The following is a 20,045-nucleotide window of genomic DNA, read 5'->3' as shown; positions in this document are numbered from 1 at the left end:
GATGGATTATGTACATGCATGTATATGAAAAATAAATAAGAGTCATTCAGGAGCCGGATGGCTTGCAGGAAGAGCTATTCCCGAGCCTCGCCATGTGAGTGCGGTATCTCTTCCCTGACTAGCAGAGAGAACAGTCCATTTCCTGGGTGGCTGGGGTCTTTCAGGATCCTGTTGACCTTGGTTTTTGAGGGTGGGGGAGTGTTCAGCTGACCGTACCCCTCTGTAGGGCCTTGCAAATTTTACATTTAATTATATGCCATGCAGTCTTGGATTCTGGAGATAAGGGTTCCCCTAGGCGTGCACGTCATGCTATCCTGTACCACGTACACCGTTGAGGGTAGGCTACAGTTTACCCACGTCATGGCAAGACGTTGTCCACTTCTTAACCACAACTGATGTAAATGCTGTGCAATTGCTGCAAATAAGCTGTACTCAGTCAGTCTATAGCCTACTGTGTAGGCCTAACAGCGACCCAGTCCGGGTCAGGATGCTGCCAGCGCGAGCCCAGTAGTTGTTATATAAAGTGGCAGCTGATTCAGCGGCAGCTGCGCGAGCGGGCCAATCACGCCGGTCTCGTAGTTGTAAAGCTGCGCGAGCCTCGAGTGTCTAGAGCGCGAGCCTGTAGCGCGAGCCTGTCTTGACTGTTCTATTAGAGGAAGCGAGCAGACCGCGAGACCTACTGCTGCTGCGCTCAGACAAACACAACCGACCGACAAACCAACCAGGTAGGCGGACATGGGCCTCAAATCAGTGTATTCAGACTACTAATCCTCCGTAAACAGTTTGTCGTTATATTTTAAAGCCTTAGCTTTTATGGTTATAATACCATCCCCTTTCTGAACAGCCCATGCTATATTTTATTATCAGTAAACACGTAGGTTATTAATTTAATAGTTTTTCCGGGAGCGGGAATAAACAATAGGTTAATATGTTTACATTCGAAAAGTGTGAGAAATGATTGCTTTCCATGTTCAGACTGTCGGCGTATTAAAATGGCTGGCTGTGGCTTAGCCAGTGAGCTACGAATGTCCGTAAAATGTTAAACTAAAACCGAGAAATACAGGTAGGCCTCAAACTGTTACGTTTTCATTTTGGATGTATTTTTGTTTGTTTACTGCAGCTGCTGAAAAGATCTGTGAATATTCGTCTTTATCTGTAGGCTAGTAGTAGTAGTTTGCGGTTTGTTACACAGCGCCTCCATAACAGTCCTGTCTAGCTTGGCTCTGCTGACGGTGAGTCTGCTTCGCAACTTTCACAAACTGCCACAATGTGCGTTTATGCTGATTCACTTTGCCGTATACATAATGTAGAAAAGACGAGGTTTCGTGTTTATTTGAGAAACGCTAATCAAACATATTTCGAGCGTCGTCTGTGGTCGAAAGACTCTTGTAATCCGAGGTTTGTGCGCGTCTTTGTACACGGGCGGTAGCTTACAACAGCAAGCAAGCCGAGGCCATTTTACACAGCGGTCTGAGCACCACGGCTCTTCTCTTCACACTCAGTCCATTCGTCAAGTCACGGGCCTGCGAGTGCGCCCCGAAAATGAGTTCAAATATTCACGAGATCTTCGCTTGTTCGTAGCGTTGAGCGACGGATTGAAAACAACGCTCAAATTAAATGGGTGTTTCTGTCATGAGAAGACATTTCACAAAATGGAAGATGATTAAGTCCTCAACTCTGACGAGGATGTTGTGTCGCCGACTGTCCATATGGCTGTGATACAGAGCTAGTGTAGCCCACATAAAGCCCTGACCTGTTAGGAATCCACAAGTCATATTTCCGCTCTCTGAATTTTAGATCTTAGTCTAATGTAGGGTTTCTTATCGGCTCGACTCGATTATCCCGGCATGAAACTGTTAAGCCCCTTTGTTAACTGCGGCCTATAGACGAACAACCATGTGCGTTTGGATTTTTTTGTGGCGCGCTTGATCAGTAGCATATACCGACCATCCTAATATTTTGTGTGAATAATATATTACTTGCAAGAACACAACGTCTTCTATGTAGTGCTATGCATTTAACCCACTTTTAATGTAAGAGTCAAGACACTGAGCTTACAAAACTAACAACTGTAAATACCAGTTAAATGGCCATTCGTATGTAGGCGTTAATTGCCGTTTAGAGCATCTCTACAGTTTACATTGCTGGAAGTGGAAGTTGTCAGACAATCAGTGGTATTATGATGATGAATATGATTATTAATATTTACTTTTCCTATGTCTGTTCCTGCTTGATAGAGAAACCCACCACCACGACTCAAGATGGCTAAAGGAGACCCTCGGAAGCCCAAGGGCAAGATGTCTTCCTACGCCTACTTTGTTCAGACCTGCCGGGAAGAGCACAAGAAGAAGAACCCTGACGTCCCTGTGAACTTCTCTGAGTTCTCCAAGAAGTGTTCTGGGAGGTGGAAGGTGAGGGGGGGGCAGCACAAGGGGCCTACCTAAACTATTCACTCAGCCTATCCCAAACCTAGCCCACCTACACTAGGCTATACCAAACCTAGCCCACCAACACTAGGCTATACCTAACCTAGCTCACCAACACTAGGCTATCCCAAACCTAGCCCACCAACACTAGGCTATACCAAACCTAACCCATACACACTAGGCTATCCCAAACCTAGTCACACACTAGGCTATCCCGAACCTAGCCCTCCGACACTAGGCTATACCAAACCTAGCCCATACACACTAGGCTATCCCGAACCTAGCCCTCCGACACTAGGCTATACCAAACCTAGCCCATACACACTAGGCTATACCAAACCTAGCCCACCACGCTAGGCTATCCCAAACCTAGCCCACCAACACTAGGCTATCCCAAACCTAGCCCACCAACACTAGGCTATACCAAACCTAGCCCACCAACACTAGGCTATCCCAAACCTAGCCCACCAACACTAGGCTATACCAAACCTAGCCCACCAACACTAGGCTATTCCAAACCTAGCCCATACACGCTAGGCTATCCCAAACCTAGCCCACAGACACTAGGCTATACCAAACCTAACCCATGCACACTAGGCTATGCCAAACCTAATCCATACACACTAGGCTATTCCAAACCTAGCCCATACACACTAGCCTATCCCAAACCTAGCCCACAGACACTAGCCTATCCCGAACCTAACCCATGGACACTAGTCTATACCAAACCTAGCCCACAGACACTAGGCTATGCCAAACCTAACCCATGCACACTAGGCTATGCCAAACCTAACCCATACACACTAGGCTATTCCAAACCTAGCCCATACACACTAGGCTATCCCAAACCTAGCCCATACACACTAGGCTATGCCAAACCTAACCCATACACACTAGGCTATGCCAAACCTAGCCCATACACACTAGGCTATTCCAAACCTAGCCCATACACACTAGCCTATCCCGAACCTAGCCCACAGACACTAGCCTATCCCGAACCTAACCCATGGACACTAGTCTATACCAAACCTAGCCCACAGACACTAGGCTATGCCAAACCTAACCCATGCACACTAGGCTATGCCAAACCTAACCCATACACACTAGGCTATTCCAAACCTAGCCCATACACACTAGGCTATCCCAAGCCTAGCCCATACACACTAGGCTATGCCAAACCTAACCCATACACACTAGGCTATGCCAAACCTAGCCCATACACACTAGGCTATTCCAAACCTAGCCCATACACTAGCCTATCCCAAACATAGCCCACAGACACTAGGCTATCCCAAACCTAGCCCACAGACTTACTTACTTACACAGACACTAGGCTATACCTAACCCATACACACTAGGCTATACCTAACCCATACACACTAGGCTATACCTAACCCATACACACTAGGCTATACCTAACCCATACACACTAGGCTAAACCTAACCCATACACACTAGGCTATACCTAACCCATACACACTAGGCTAAACCTAACCCATACACACTAGGCTATCCCAAACGTAGCCCGCCGACACTAGGCAATACGTTCATATGTTCCAGTGAATTAAAACGGAAATCTGATTCCTCCAGACTCCGCTCTGCAGTGTGCGCATGCAGAGGGGCAGATCAGACATTATTTTGAGTTTGACGAGGCGCTGATGCGAAAATGAACTAAATGGGTAAACCGATGGTGTGGGCGGAAAACAACGGTGTGGCGGTGTTCTAGTAATGACTCGGCAAATACACGTCGTACGCCCGGACACCGAGTAACGGCGGTAACCCCTGCCAACCGTGATGAGCCTAGCCCACAGATGGGGCCCCGTCCCAATATCCACCCTAGGCCCTACACCCCTCACCGCAGTGTGTACTTGGCTGACGTATTTCCAGAGGTGTGCAAGGGAACAGCCAAGTGTGAAAGTCCGCAATTCACGAGGCTGCTAAAAAAAACTAATCGGGACACCCTTGGTAACGTCATTGGTTGTTAACAATTCTCACAGCTGTTTTCTGAGTTTCATCACAGGCTCAGTTCCAAAATCTACAGTTTAATATAAACATTCATTTGTTTTTTGATCTGATTCTGAAACGCCAATCTGTTTTCCCCATGTTTTAAATGTGGCAAGACAATATAGGAGGTGACTCATGTACTAGAAACAGAACCAGTAACCATGTTCATTTTGAGGTATTGTATGTAATACAACTGTAGCAAGTAATCTGCTTAACAAAGGTGCCACCAATTAAACCAGTGTCTTATATGAACATATGAAAATAAAAGTACCAGTCATTCTTAAACATAAAAGTACCACTCAGGATTCTTTGAAAGGTTTATTGATGAAGTCATAGATATAAAAGTAGAAAACAAAATATAACCCACAAATCAAATCTCTGAGCATGCCATAACAGGCACCTGGCTCCCGTGAAGAGGGCACACCTGGCTCCCTTGATGAAGATGAACGTCATCTCGGTCCCTGTGGTTAAATAAATCCCATAAATTGATACATTGAAATCCCACACAACACTGTATAACATTTACATGGTAGCCTACGCTTGGTTAGGCGTCGTTAGCGTAGCAGACAACTGTTGCATTGAAACTGAAAACAATGCAAACTAATAACACAAATTAGTTCTGCAGCATATTGCATAGATGTGTTAGTTCAAATGCATGATTCTAAAACCAGACGCCTACAACAGTTCTCTTACTCTTGAACATTGCTTTTCTCCCGGCCATGTTGTAATTTCTGCCACCATGTCGAAAGCAACAAATCGTCGTCTATTCACTTCAGACTCACGAGAAGGGCACATTGGGGGTCTAGGGGGCTCCCTTGCGAACGCCAAAAGAGAAATGGGACACCCTACAGCCTTGGCGAGTACGTGCACGCGATGTGCACGAGTGCATACTCTGGTGCAAGGGTGGGACACGGCCTAAGAGGCCTACCTGAACCTATTCGCTCACAAATACACCTAGCCTACTCGAAGGGTAAATTGACTCATAGTGCTTTTATACAAAGTGCTTTACAATGAAGGCCTCTCATTCACACACACTAATGACGGCAGCTGCCATTCAAGGTGCTGGCATGCTCTTTGGGAGCAATTTGGGGTTCAGTGTCTCGCCCAAGGACACTTCGATATGTGGACAGGAGGAGGCGGGATTCGAACCGCTGACGATCATTGGATGATCCACTCTACCTCCTGAGCCACAGTGGCTCACTACTAGAGATGGCTCTCACACACACACACACTATGACAATGATCGAAGGGTCAGTGGTTCGAATCCCAGCTCCGACTGTCCACATGTCGGAAGTGTCCTTGAGAAAGACACCTAACCCTAAATTGCTCCCAATGAGCAGGTTAGCACCTTGCATGGCAGCTTCGGCCATTGGTGTGTGAATGGGTGAATGAGAGGCCATTGTAAAGCGCTTTGAGCGCCGCTAAGGTGGAAAAGCGCTATATAAGTGCAGTCCATTTACCATTTACTAGCCCCCACACACACCCTTACAGGAAAGTAGGCAGCCTAGCTCCCCCACACACCATTGCTGGGGAGGCCTACCTAGCGGACTATCCTCCCACCCCCCATCAGCCCTACTAGGCAGCCTAACCCCCCTTCACCCCTACTAGGCAGCCTACCCCCCCATCACCCCTACTAGGCAGCCTACCCCCTCATGCTCAGGTCCTGTTTATAAAAGCATCTCATTCTCATCGACGCACGTCTCTCTGGCCCTCTAGACCATGTCGGCCAAGGAGAAGGGTCGGTTCGAGGACCAGGCCAAGCAGGACAAGACTCGCTACGACCAGGAGATGAAGACCTACATCCCTCCGAAGGGCGCTCCCAGGAGCAAGAAGACCAAGAAAGACCCCAACGCCCCCAAGAGACCCATGTAGGTTCACACTCCTGTCAGGCATGTTGGCTACGAATGAATGGATTGATTTTGATGTGCATGTAGACTACAGTAGACTGCCCCCTTAGGGGATTAATTCACACTTTTCTTTTAAACAAACGAACAGATAGACAGGCACGCAGGCTGTGAGCTTTTAAAAAATATTATTATTTTTATTAAACCTTTTTTACCAGGGAAGTCCTATTGAAACAGGTCTCTTTTACAAAGGAGCCCTGGTCAAGACGGCCACAAAGGGTTTCAATACAGACAATTCAGTACAAACGCATTAAAAGCACAAAAACACAAGCATTATCTCACACCATCAAAACACCAACAGAGCACATGTACACATCCACAAGACACAATAGCACACAATACAACATAGCATGCTCAACAAGCAGCATAAGAAGACAAATCACACGCCCATTTGAGCTTTTATTGCTGATGTAGCGTTGTCTCGTCGGATACCGACATCGACTACGTCAGAATGATGTTGCATGTTCAAACTGGCCATCAGTCATGACCAGAAAGCTGATATCGAGATTAATTCAGTCATTTGTCTGATAACTGTCATGTGATACAACACTATGAGCTGTACACTACACACACATGTAGAGCGGGCCCGAGTGATTGGAGTATTCCACTATTCGTTCGGTAGGTTGGTATTCAGAGCTTAATTCAGTATTCGGAGCTTCGTTTTTTTGTCCCGATACTCCAAACCGATACCAACGTTGTCGTGACTCGTGCAACTGAACAGACGTGGATTTCATGCGTGTGTTTTCTCCCTCAACACACTCTCTGTGGGTCTCTGGTTAGGGTTAGGGTTCGGGCATTTTGGCCTGTTTCTCCTCTCTGGTGCTGTCACTCTCACACACACTCTCACACACACACACACACACTCATATGCGCGTGTGTGTGTGTTGCAGCACAGGAGCGGAGAGACAGAGGCTAAAATGCTTCTTAAATTGACAGCCCTAACCTAGCTACTAGTATGCTATTTAGCATATATTATTGTTCCCTTTGTAGACGCTTCATGAGCACGTTGGTGGAGCGAGAGTTGGAGCGAGCAAAGTTGGACTAGGATGACGTAGCCTACATTTGGTAGCAAACAGCCGAAAATGTTTTTATGCTATTTCGAGTTTTGATTGAGTTTGGTAGGCTACTATCAGCCCCTAGTTTATCGTGGTACAAAATTTCTATAAAACTCAATTGGAAGTGGTTTTTGGATGTAGCCTATATTGGAACATGAAACCTAAACTTGGACAAGTTGACACAAGCCCTAAAATAAACCCACACATGATTAAATCATGAACAAATACTCAGCAAGATAATAAACAATCTAGCAACAGCCTACAAGTAGCATGAGGCAAAAGTTGGACAACAAAGGAATGACTGGCACATTGCTGTTGGTCACCGATAGACTATGCAATGCTGCCACCTAGGGGATTAGAACAAACGGTACGCGATTGTTTACACCAAAGAGTATTTGAAGCATGTAAAATGGTATTGGGGACAGCCCTAGACATGGGCAGAGGGGGGAGACGCATGCACAACTCTGAACCTCACAGAAATCTCTCTCTCTTTCTCTCTCTCTCTCTCTCTCCTCCCTCTCTCCTTCTCCCTCTCTCTTGCCTCCCTCTCTCCTCCCTCTCTCTCTCTCTCCTCTCCCCCCCCCCTCCCTCCCTCCCTCCAGATCTGGCTTCTTCCTGTTCTGTGGCGAGCACCGCCCCCAGATCAAGGCTCAGAACCCCAGTTTTGGCATCGGAGACGTGGCTAAGAAGCTGGGCGAGATGTGGAACAACCTGTCAGACACCAGCAAGCAGCCCTTCGTGATCAAGGCCAACAAGCTGAAGGACAAGTACCAGAAGGTGAGGAGGCGAAGTCCCTCTGGTCTGGGCTCAGAGCCACCCACCCCCTGATCCTGATCAAACACTGTGTGTACGTGGGTGTGAGTTGAGGAGCTGGTGAGGAATGTTAATTCAGAGCGCAGGGGTAACCCATCTGTTACGGCATGCCCATGGCGGGATTCGAACCCAGGTCTCCCACTTGGCGGACGCGCGAAACTCACTTTGAGGAGCGAGTTCCACCGGCTACTCTCACGGTTCACTCAGTTACACGGTTTATGCCTAAAGGTTTGTTTCAAAGACAGGTCTGACTTCCTGTTTCTAAACGTTGTCCTTCCTGTGGACAGGACATGGCCGACTACAGAAGCAAGGGAAAAGTGGGCGGGGCCTCCGCCTCCAAATCAAAGAAGGTCGCCGATGACGACGACGACGATGACGACGAGGAGGAGGAGGACGAAGATGAGGAAGATGATGATGAGGATGATGAATAATTCAAAGATCTTTTTATTTCCTACGAGATGGTATTTAGGTTAAATATTTTAAATGGTTTTCAAGTTGGGAAAACACTGGTTAGTAGCTGTCCACCTACCTTAGAACACTATCACCTCACCAGGCTGCCTCGCCAGCAGTTGTTCAAGAGTTTATTCAGGTTTGTTGTGTTCTGTCTGGCCAGTGTTCTCCTGACCTCCCTGGTTCTTCATTCGAAATGTTAAGCTGTGTCAGTGTGAGCTCATACCCTTATAAAATGACTTGTAAGGTGGTGTATATTATGGCTATTGGAAGTAGACTTAGACGTTTTCTATTTTTCTGGGATCCAAATTCATTGGGCCATGAAGTAGCTGTGAGGGGAGGAGCTTGTCTGCCTGCGTGGGGGAGGAGCTTGTCTGCCCGCGCGTGACATCAGTCCGAGTCTGTTCCATCCTCCCACACTTGCTTCTGTTCACATGGACATCAATATTCATGTTTTCTTTATTCTGCTTCTGTTAACATGGCCACCAATATTCATGTCTTTATTTTGATGACTGGGCAGGTTTAGAGTTGTCTAGCCTTCTCTTGGCCTGTTGGTATTGTTTTGGGGTTTTTTGTGGGAGGGGGGGTGATCTTTGCACATGCAATGCTCAGTATGTTTAGGACAACTGTGATTTGAAATAAAGTATTCAATTTTTATACGTGCTCCAGACTTGAGATGTGTTAGTAGGCTAGAAGTACAGTAGGCTACTTGGTGGCTCGTGTCTGCATCCTCGTAGAGGGTGTAGGACTCATATCCCAGGGGACACAGGGAGGTGGGTCCTTGCTCAATTAGGGAGTCTCCATGCTTGTTGTAGTGTCAATGCTCTGCTTATGTCATCAGACAGAGGTCACACACACTGGCCAATAGTAGCCTAGTGTAGGATAATGAATGCAGGTGGATGTAAATTACAGCTAGCCTCCTGTCGTTAATTGAGTAGCTTTTCTGTGTAGCCTAATTGTACTTTTAGCTTTGCGTAACGAAAAATATAATTCCTTGGATGAGTGAGTCTGGTTACTGATTGTCAGAAAACAACGGTAAAATAGTCATAGCTATGCTAGCTATATGTGGCTAAACATGTATATTGGAGCAAATTGGGGGGGACGAAAAAAAAGGTAATGGTACAAGACTGTACATAATTTGCCTATTGAGTGAATAAAACTACGCATCCCAAAAACCATTGCGAATGATGCTCGTCTCTCGCTCAAACAGTTTCAAACTTGCTTCAGAATTCCAACTTGCTTCTTCATAAATGTTATCTTTGTCATTGTGAAGTATTCGTGTTTAGTTTGTGTTGAGTGTGTATATTGTGTTTATATTAAGTTTTGCTAGCTAATTTGTTATCCGTCAGAAACATGGTGCCATGCTTCGTTCCTGACTGCCCTCACTGCTCGGATGAGGAAGCGCTGGATCACATTGATAAGGGATTACTCATCTAAATAATATGAATTTGTGATGCAGGTACATTCACATACCTAATGTTAAGCTATTACGCAAGTTGGCAGAGCTGCATAGGAGCTAACATTAGCTAGAGCCCTTGTATTGTTATGTGTATTGTTATATTTATTGTATTGTTAACGTGGATCTTGGATCAAGAATGAATCGTTCTATTAATACATCCATATCCGGCGCCCAACCGTCTACAGTGTATCCATTTCCATGGTAACAACGCCCCTTGAGGATTGTGGGTAGTGTAGTATTTCTCAATGCTACCGCGAATAAAACGTGATTTTCTTAAAACAAGGTTGATATCATATGGACTTATGGCTTCTATCATAAGGACTTCTGGTCACGATCCGTCTGATGAATTATTAGTTGGGTTCATGACTGAATTCTCGAAATATAAAGATTTTATTTAAAGCCTATGGGAAATGAACATGTGGTGGAACCTCTCTGACACGCTCTTCATCAAAACAGCTAAGTGTGTGAAATTGATTCTGCTGTCCGTGTTGCGCCACAGCCGATAACCTGTAGGCTAATGAATGAATTCACACTCACAGTATGGAGAACAGCGCACAAATGAATGTTTCGGTTATAATTGCATCAACCGCTAGAACTTTTAAAGAGCTCTTCTTCATTGATCTTTCGTTCTTAGATGTCATGAAATTGCGAAGTCTGTTATCAGGACGGACAGGACACAGCAGACTGATGGTGAGTGGAGAGATAGCCAGGCCTGTCCAGACGCAGTCCGTCTCTCCAGCCGGCCTATCAGCTGCCGCGTCAGTACCGTCCAAAGGTCAGCGACAGTCTCGTCTGCTCATTCTACGCCTTTTTGTCCTGTCCACACCGATGGGCGAGGAGCAGCGATGTTCCCTGCATCCCGTCACCGGCGCAGTCATAGACCTCACGGCCGGCGCAGCGGGCAAGTAGCCTACATTTGATTTACCTGTGACTGCATCTCGAGTGACGCGTTGAATATGACGAAACCGTTACGCACGTAGGCTAGTAAGTTTATTGTAAGTTTCAATTGTCTATTGAGGTTAGATATATTAGGTTATCTGACAGATTCAAACATGACAATAATTCTATGTATTTGAGTTAAATAGAAGTGCAACCACATTCCATTTTGGTTGTGGGGGAAGGAGAGAGTGGAGGGTATAAAACCAGTGTATCAGTGTGATTGATTTGTGTGATTGATTGGTGTATTGATCAGGTGGCGTGGCGTGTGTGCTGAGCGGTCAGCCATTTGACACGGTGAAGGTGAAGATGCAGACGTTCCCGCGTCTCTACCGGGGCTTCCTGCACTGCAGCTTGCGTACCTACCAGCAGGGCGGCGTGCGCGGGCTGTACCGGGGCTCGGGCGCCGCGCTGCTCGCCAACGTAGCCGAGAACGCCGTGCTGTTCGCCTGTTACGGCTCCTGCCAGCAGGCCATCAGGACCGCCCTCGGACTGGATGGCCACGCCCCCCTCAGGTGGGCTGGAGACACGCCCACCACGTGCACGCCCTCTCTCTCTCCTCCTCGCCCTCCTCGCCCTCTCTCTCTCCACTCTCTCTTCTCTCTCTCCTCTCCCTCTCTTCTCTCCTCCCCCTCTCTTCTCTCCTGTCCCTCTCCTCTCTCTACTTTCTTCCCCCTCCCCCTCCCCCTCCCCTCCCCTCCCCTCCCCTCCCCTCCCCTCCCCTCCCCTCCCCTCCCTCTCCCTCTCCCTCTCCTCCCCCTCTCCTCTCCCTCTCATCTCCTCTCCCTCTCCTCTCCTCCTTATCTCTTCTCCTCTCATTGTCTCCCTACAGTCTGGCCATGCTTCCTCTCTCTCTCTCTCTCTCTCTCTCTCTCTCTCTCTCTCTCCTAATCCCTCCATCATCAGTCTGCCTCCTCCGCCCTCTCTAACCCCAACCTCTCTCTCCTCCTCTCTGTCTATAACCCCAACCTCTCTCCTCTTCCTCCCTGTGTCTAAACAACCTCTCTCTCTCCTCCTTCTCCTCCTCTCTGTCTATAACCCCAACCTCTCTCCTCTTCCTCCCTGTGTCTAAACAACCTCTCTCTCTCTCCTCCTCCTCCTCCTCCTCCCTCAGTGACGTTCAGAAGGCCCTGTCCGGTTCCCTGGCCTCAGTCTTCTCCTCCCTGGTCCTCTGTCCCACTGAGCTGGTCAAGTGTCGCATGCAGGCCCTCAGTGAGCTCCGCACGGCCGGACAAACCAGCCTGGAGACGCGTGTGTAAGTCCATCTGTGTGTGTGTGTGTGTGTGTGTGTGTGTGTGTGTGAGAGAGAGAGAGAGAGAGAGAGACAGACAGGTAGATAGACAGGCATGCAGACAGACAGCGTGTATAATACACACCCTGAAATAAGCACAGAATTTACAGATGCAGCTAGCCCTGACCCCTGACCCTTAAGCTCTACCCTGACAGGTAGACTGACAGACAGGTAGACAGGTAGACTGACAGACAGGTAGACAGGTAGACTGACAGACAGGTAGACAGACAGGCATGCAGACAGACAGCGTGTATAATACACACCCTGAAATAAGCACAGAATTTATGGTTTGCTTTAGTGTGTGTCAACTCCTACCTATTTTGCTTATGCTTGTGTGTGTGTGTGTGTGTGTGTGTGTGTGTGCACGCGCCTGTGTGTGTGTGTATGTGTGAGTGTGTGCACGCGCCTGTGTGTGTGTGAATGCGCCTGTGTGTGTGTATGTGTGTGTTTGAGTGAGTGTGTGTGTGTGTGTGTGTGTGTGTGTTTGAGTGAGTGTGTGTATGTTTGTGCGTGTGTGAGTGTGTGTGTGTGTGCGTGTGTGTATGTGTGTGTGCGTGTGAGGGTGTGTGTGTGTGTGTGTGTGTGTGTATGTATGTGTGTGTTTGAGTGTGTGTGTGTGTGTATATGTGTGTGTGTGTGTGAGTGTGTGTGTGTGTATATGTGTGTGTGTGTGTGTGTGTGTGTGTGTGTGTGTGTGTGTGTGTGTGTGAGTGTGTGTGTGTGTGTGTATGTGTGTGTGTGTGTAGCTCCAGCTGGACGGTGGTCAGGGAGGTGGTGCGTGTCCAGGGTCTGGCCGGTCTCTTCCAGGGGATGACCAGTACCTGGCTGCGCGAGGTGCCCGGCTACTTCTTCTTCTTTGGTGGTTATGAGATGTGCAGGAGTCTGCTGACACCCGCCGCCGGCCGCAAGGACGACCTGGGTGAGCTTCCTCCGCCTCGGGCTCAAACAGCCGGCCAATCAGAGAGGGGTTGCAGCCGGCCAATCAGGGAGGGGTTGATGGCTGGGGATGACTGTGGGGTTCCTGCTACCATAAAGAAACACAGGACACCTCCGAACATGTCCCCTCCTTGAGTACAGGTCAAGGTCAAGGTCAAGGTCAAGGTCAGGGCTCTTCTCTGTCCTGGCCCCACAGTGGTGGAATGAACTGCCCACTGACGTCAGGACAGCAGAGTCGCTGCCCGTCTTTCGTCGCAGGCTCAAAACTCATCTCTTCAAGAAGTACTACAACGATCCTCCCTCTTAAGCACCTATTGTATTTTAGATTGCTATTCTTGCGCTTTGCCTTCAGCACTAGATTATGCTCTTAGTCACTTGTTTTAGAAAGAAGATGCACTTGTGAGTTCTGGCAAGTAGTAGTACAACGGATTATCCTACGTTCAATTATTGTAAGTCGCTTTGGGTAAAAGCGTCAGCTAAATGACTGTAATGTAATGTAATCTGTAAAGCCTGGAGCAGAAGTAATAATAATATTATTATTATTTATTTTATTTGTGAAGCATTTTTCACTATCAGACAATCAGTCACAAAGTCATTAAGAAAACAGTAGAATAATAAGCAGAATAGTAACAGACTCTAATTAATATAATACTTTTCACAACATCAAGTCGTGCTCCCAAAGTATAAAATTATTATTAAATAGAATCTCGAAACCTTCAAAGGAACAATCCTCCTATAGCCTTCATCCCCACCACTAGTGTCCTGACCTCGTCCTTTAGCCCTCATCCTCTAGTGTCCTAACCTCGTCCTATAGCCCTCATCCCCACCACTAGTGTCCTGACCTCGTCCTATAGCCTTCATCCCCACCACTAGTGTCCTGACCTCGTTCTATAGCCCTCATCCTCTAATGTCCTGACCTCGTCCTATAGCCCTCATCCTTTAGTGTCCTGACCTTGTCCTATAGCCCTCATCCTCTAGTGTCCTGACCTTGTCCTATAGCCCTCATCCTCTAGTGTCCTGACCTTGTCCTATAGCCTTCATCCTCTAGTGTCCTGACCTCGTCCTATAGCCCTCTTCCTCTAGTGTCCTGACCTCGTCCTATAGTCCTCATCCCCACAACTAGTGTCCTGACCTCATCCTATAGCCCTCATCCTCTAGTGTCCTGACCTCGTCCTATAGTCCTCATCCTCTAGTGTCCTGACCTCGTCCTATAGCCTTCATCCCCACCACTAGTGTCCTGACCTCGTTCTATAGCCCTCATCCTCTAATGTCCTGACCTCATCCTATAGCCCTCATCCTCTAGTGTCCTGACCTTGTCCTATAGCCCTCATCCTCTAGTGTCCCGACCTTGTCCTATAGCCCTCATCCTCTAGTGTCCTGACCTTGTCCTATAGCCTTCATCCTCTAGTGTCCTGACCTCGTCCTATAGCCCTCATCCTCTAGTGTCCTGACCTTATCCTATAGCTAGTGTCCTGACCTCGTCCTATAGCCCTCATCCTCTAGTGTCCTGACCTTGTCCTATAGCTAGTGTCCTGACCTCGTCCTATAGCCCTCATCCCCACCACTAGTGTCCTGACCCTGTCCTATAGCCCTCATCCTCTAGTGTCCTGACCTTGTCCTATAGCTAGTGTCCTGACCTCGTCCTATAGCCCTCATCCTCTAGTGTCCTGACCTCGTCCTATAGCCCTCATCCTCTAGTGTCCTGACCTCGTCCTATAGTCCTCATCCCCACCACTAGTGTCCTGACCTCGTCCTATAGCCCTCATCCTCTAGTGTCCTGACCTTGTCCTATAGCCCTCATCCTCTAGTGTCCTGACCTCATCCTATAGCCCTCATCCTCTAGTGTCCTGACCTCGTCCTATAGCCCTCATCCTCTAGTGTCCTGACCTCGTCCTATAGCCCTCATCCCCACCACTAGTGTCCTGACCTCGTCCTATAACCCTCATCCCCACCACTAGTGGCCTGACCTCGTCCTATAGCCCTCATCCCCACCACTAGTGTCCTGACCTCCTCCTCCTTCTTCCCTGTCAGACGCTGTGTCCCTATTTGTCAGTGGCGGAGTGGGCGGTGCCCTCTTCTGGTTGGCTGTCTACCCCGTGGACTCGGTGAAGTCTCGTATCCAGGTCCTGTCCGCGGCGGGCCGGCAGGCGGGCTTCAGCAGAACCCTGAGCGCCATCCTCCGGACCGAGGGTACGATCTGGCCTCCCAGCATGCACTGGGGTTCTCTATTAGAGCGTGAGAGCTGTAGTGTAAAGTGCAGTGGACCGTGATGTCACACATTACATTTTGCGCAACACAATTAGCGAAATACTTACTGTAATGGCAGGTTTGGGCTCCATTATGTAATTAGTTATCACATTGATATTAATCCAAGGTAATTAAACCATGTTTGGAGAGTGTCTGGTCTAAGGATTGGCTCTGACTCACACCAGTGTATTTTTGAGGAGAGTTTTCCTTCCCTGACAGACAGAACACATACGTCAGTCGCTGTGCTGGACTCTGGACCTGAAAACAGCAGCGCCCTTTCAGTGTACTTTTGAGTTTGATAACGCTAATTATTTGTATATAACATAGCATGTTGGATTATGCTAGAGTGTTTTACAGCGTGTTAGAGTGTGATGAGGTATAGTGACCTTGGAGCATCTGTCCTCATGTGCTCAGGTTTTTTTCTAAGGCAAACATTCAGCACCATTTCATGTAGTCATGAATTTGCTTGTGACTAATTCAGCCATCTGTTGCGTGTGTGTGTGTGTGTGTGTGTGTGTGTGTGTGTGTGTGAGTGTGTGTGTGTGTGTGTTCCAGGTGTGTGTGCACTGTATTGCGGTCTGACCCCTACCGTGCTTAGAGCCTTCCCCAGCAACGGAGCTCTGTTCCTGGCCTACGAGTGGACCAGGAGGGCCCTGCTTCCCCACACAACCAGCTAGCCCTGACCCATGACCCTGACCCATGACCCTGACCCACACCTTCACTAACCCAGCTGATCCTGACCCTAACCCTTGGATGAGAATTGCTTGCTTGCTTGCTTGATTGCTTGATTGATTGATTGGTTGATTGGTTGATTGGTTGATTGATTGATTGACTGACTGACTGACTGACTGACTGACTGACTGACTGACTGACTGACTGATTGATTGGTTGGTTGATTGATTTTATTTGAAAGAATGTTAAAATAATTATTGTGCTTTCCCAGTTGGGCAACAATACATCCATTAAAAAACACATCCTGACGAGGATTAAAAACTCTATAAAGTCTGGCGTCTTATTTTCATTGTGGTCCTCTTCAGGCAAGCAAGATGTGCAACATGTCCAATTTGGGTGCAAAACAGCAAAGACAGACCAGCAGACAAGAGGGACAGGCAGGTAGACAGACAGACGGAGAGACTGACAGACAGACAGACAGACAGGCAGACGACCAGACAGACAGACAGACAGACATATCTCTAGTGTTCTCAGTCTACACTCTTCTGTGTTTGTTCTCTGTCTAACACTCTTACTGTCTGCCGTCTGCCTAAACAAAACAGATAATCACAACACAATGTTAGCATGCTAGCTATGCCTGGAGGCTGTCCTACTGCTAGCATGCTACTGAAGCTATCCTGGTGTTGTGTCAGTGTGTGTGTGTGTGTGTGTGTGTGTGTGTGTGTGTGTGTGTGTGTGTCTGATGTGGCTCAGGGCAGTTGATTCAAGTCAAGTCGAGTCAAACCTTATTTATAAAGCACTTTTAAAAACAACCATGGTTGACCAAAGTGCTGTACAAGAAGATCACAGGAAGACCAGCTGTATTAGACGATTTTGCAGTCCTTATCTTTGGGGTCAAAGTTGAGCCCAGTCTGCTGACCCGGGGGTCAACAGGTTCAACCCTGCAGTGACCACCACCACCTCCAGAATGACCTCATCATCCACAGGGGGGCGGGGGGATGTTGGGGTTAGGGGTTTACATGGAGAGGTGTGTTAAATTGGAAAATTTATGTTGAAAAAATCATTGAACTTTTACATATTGGTGATATTCACAACGCTGAGATGGACGCTGTGACAGAAGTCAAATTGAGATACAGTATAAAGAGATGCTTCATAAAGACATACAGGATAGGTATTGATGATATATATGAGCAGTCCTGATTTCGGTGGGCAGTTCACTGAGTGGTCAGGGCAGAAAAGAGCTGTGGCCATGTCACAACCTCAAACCTGGTTCCATCTACGTGTAGCAGTTAACAGGACAGAAAAGAGCTGTGACCATGTCACAACCTCAAACCTTGTTCCATCTACCTGTAGCTGTTAACAGGAAATCATGTCTGCACCAGTTTGTGTGTGTGTGTGTGTGTGTGTGTGTGTGCGCAGAATTTATAATTCATACTGGGATACAGGATAAAGAGGTGCTTCATACTGATATACCAGATAAATAGATATTGATGTGCTTCCAGTCCAGAGTTAACATACGTTTATCAGTTCATACTGGCCCCCGGGTGATTACTGTTTTTTTGCTTCCCTCTGGAATATGTAGGGGTGGGACGTCTGCCCACCTCCCTTGTTCTCTGTAAAGCGCATTGTGTTGCCTCTGGGTATGAAATTCGATATACAAATAAAGCTTTGATTGATTGATTGATTTATCAAATACAGATCCACCACCAACCTAACTCGGCTCACAAGAGCCGTTGCAAATAGGGCCTGTGTGATTACCTTTAGAAAAACCTATTTTAGTCAAAATGTTTTATCTGATAAGGGGTCCGCAATCTGGAACAGCCTCCCCTTAATCATAAGGGATTGCCCCACTCTTGCCACCTTTAAGGGGCATCTAAAGGTGCGGCTTAGAGCCAACCAATAATGTGAACACTTCTAACTTCATGCCATTTTTCTATGTTTTATATATTGTACTGTGTCTGTGTTTTATATATGTTTAACTGCCTCTGTACCTCTTGTAACTTGTTTTGTAACATCAACCTGCCTAATGGACTCCAGATAGAACCTAGCTTCCGAGCTACAATCTGGCATATTTACATGTTTTGTATACATTCATGAATATGCACTGTCCTGATTTAAATAAACTAAACTAACTAACTACGTGTTGGTTTACATGTATGTGTGTGTTTGCGTGTGTGTGTGTTCATGTCCAGCGTGTCTGTCTAGAGAGAGAAACTGTTACATATCTGACCAATGGGAAGCCTGGCTGTGAACAGCCTCTGACATCGATTGGACTGTTCATGGATTTATGCTAATGACCTGCAGATCAATAAGTCCCTGGTTGATGCGGTCTTCACACCTCCATACACAGCTGTAGCAGGGGCGCCTCGCCAATTAGACCATGGATTAATGGATGGATTAATTCAATCATTGGTCACACACACTATCAGCACACACTATCATCATACACATTTGTCACTAGTAAGACATGGAGACTATATTTGATCCACAGGGATGAATAAATGAACATATTGTAGTGGTTCTCTCTGAGTCTGTGTGTGGATTCTCCCCAAAGAGGCCGTTTAATATTCACAAATACATCTGGATACCAGTGGGGGAGGGAGGGAAGGAAGGAGAGAGAGAGAGAGACAGAGAGTGAGCGAGCGTCTGTGTCCCCTTGCAGCAGCTTTAGGCCAAGTGTCGCAGTAACGTTACGCCATACATGCAAGATCCCTCATCCTCGGTCTGTCCCTCTCTCTCTTCATCTCTCTCTCTCCCTTTCTCTCTCTCTCTCCATCTCGCTCTCTCCATCTCCCTCCCTCCCTCTCTCTCTTCATCTCTCTCTCTCCCTCCCTTTCTCTCTCTCTCTCCATCTCTCTCCCTCCCTCTCTCTCTTCATCTCTCTCCCTCCCTCCCTTTCTCTCTCTCTCCCCATCTCTTTTTCTCCCTCTCTCTCTCCATCTCTTTCCCTCCCTCCCTCTCTCTCCCTCTCTCTCTCTCTCTCTCTCTCTCTCTCTCTCTCTCTCTCTCTCTCTCTCTCCATCTGGGATTTTGGTGATGAAGACGGCCCATTTCCCCAGATGCTCTGAAAGAATTCTCAGCGGAGCCTGTGATTGGTTGGGAGGCAGGGTATTGGGCTGGAGCTGCCCTTGAGGCCTGAGCACCCGCCCGCCTAAGTGATCTGGGCTGACATATTGAACACACCCCTGACGTATAGTTGATGACAGATTGGACTGCAGGTGATGAAAAGGATTGATCTGGGCCTGGAGCTGCCTGGGAAGTGTGTGTGTGTGTGTGTGTGTGTGTGTGTGTGTGTGTGTGTGTGTGTGTGTGTGTGTGTGTGTGTGTTCGGGGAGGGGAGGGGTAGGGGGAGGAGAGGAGTAGCCGAGCCAAAGCTGCGTATGATAGTCGGGATTTTTAGCGGTGTGAGCAAAGAGGGAGCTGGAGAGAGGTGTGAGGAGAGATACCGTTAGAGAGAGAGCAACACATATAATCTATCAATGCTCTTACTGCCGTTTTCATCATATATGTGACGGACAGACAGACGGCGGGACGGACCGCGGCTCTCTCTGCTCTCGCGCCTCCATGACAACGGCAGCAAACGGAACGCCGAGCCCTCGGGCGTCCTCGCGCTGCGGCGCTCCGCCAATCAGGTGAGCCGAGCGAGCTGCCGCGCGCGTGCGGACGGACGGGAGACGACGAAGCGAGGCGCGAGACCGCAGAGCGACACCGACACGGAACAATAACGGCTCCCGTCGGAGCGCCTCAAACACACACCCGCCATCCCTCGGTTTACCGGCGGGTCTGTCCCTCGTCCGTCCCCGGGTGGAGAGGGGCTGCCACGGGCAGGTTAGGGGACAGTCAGTGCCCTCG

General features: G+C 47.9%; 2 protein-coding genes across 2 annotated transcripts; both read left to right on the top strand.

Moving 5' to 3' along the window:
- The first annotated feature begins 611 nt into the window (after positions 1 to 611).
- hmgb3b (high mobility group box 3b) lies at positions 612 to 9,274 on the top strand. The gene is made up of 5 exons (XM_084445432.1): positions 612 to 725; positions 2,238 to 2,411; positions 6,147 to 6,298; positions 7,992 to 8,166; positions 8,490 to 9,274. The coding sequence occupies exons 2-5, from the start codon at positions 2,262 to 2,264 to the stop codon at positions 8,631 to 8,633; spliced, it is 621 nt and encodes a 206-aa protein (XP_084301558.1). The 5' UTR covers positions 612 to 725; positions 2,238 to 2,261; the 3' UTR covers positions 8,634 to 9,274.
- Positions 9,275 to 10,939: 1,665 nt separating this feature from the next.
- LOC311307918 (mitochondrial ornithine transporter 1-like) lies at positions 10,940 to 16,437 on the top strand (the record flags this gene model as incomplete). The annotated part of the gene is made up of 6 exons (XM_084436811.1): positions 10,940 to 11,012; positions 11,304 to 11,562; positions 12,162 to 12,302; positions 13,085 to 13,257; positions 15,306 to 15,464; positions 16,077 to 16,437. The coding sequence occupies 6 exons, from the start codon at positions 10,940 to 10,942 to the stop codon at positions 16,196 to 16,198; spliced, it is 927 nt and encodes a 308-aa protein (XP_084292937.1). The 3' UTR covers positions 16,199 to 16,437.
- Positions 16,438 to 20,045: the final 3,608 nt, after the last annotated feature.

The sequence above is a fragment of the Borostomias antarcticus genome (assembly GCF_949987555.1).
Source record: "Borostomias antarcticus genome assembly, chromosome: 1".
Taxonomy (NCBI): domain Eukaryota; kingdom Metazoa; phylum Chordata; class Actinopteri; order Stomiiformes; family Stomiidae; genus Borostomias; species Borostomias antarcticus.
This window is presented reverse-complemented; position numbering and strand designations above follow the sequence as displayed.

What these genes read in the sequence shown, in the direction of transcription:
- hmgb3b (XM_084445432.1), top strand. Translation starts at nt 2,262, where the DNA reads ATGGCTAAAGGAGACCCTCGGAAGCCCAAGGGCAAGATGTCTTCCTAC. An exon ending in AGTGTTCTGGGAGGTGGAAG is followed by an intron (nt 2,412 to 6,146) that starts GTGAGGGGGGGG and finishes CTGGCCCTCTAG; the next exon opens with ACCATGTCGGCCAAGGAGAA. An exon ending in AACGCCCCCAAGAGACCCAT is followed by an intron (nt 6,299 to 7,991) that starts GTAGGTTCACAC and finishes CCCTCCCTCCAG; the next exon opens with ATCTGGCTTCTTCCTGTTCT.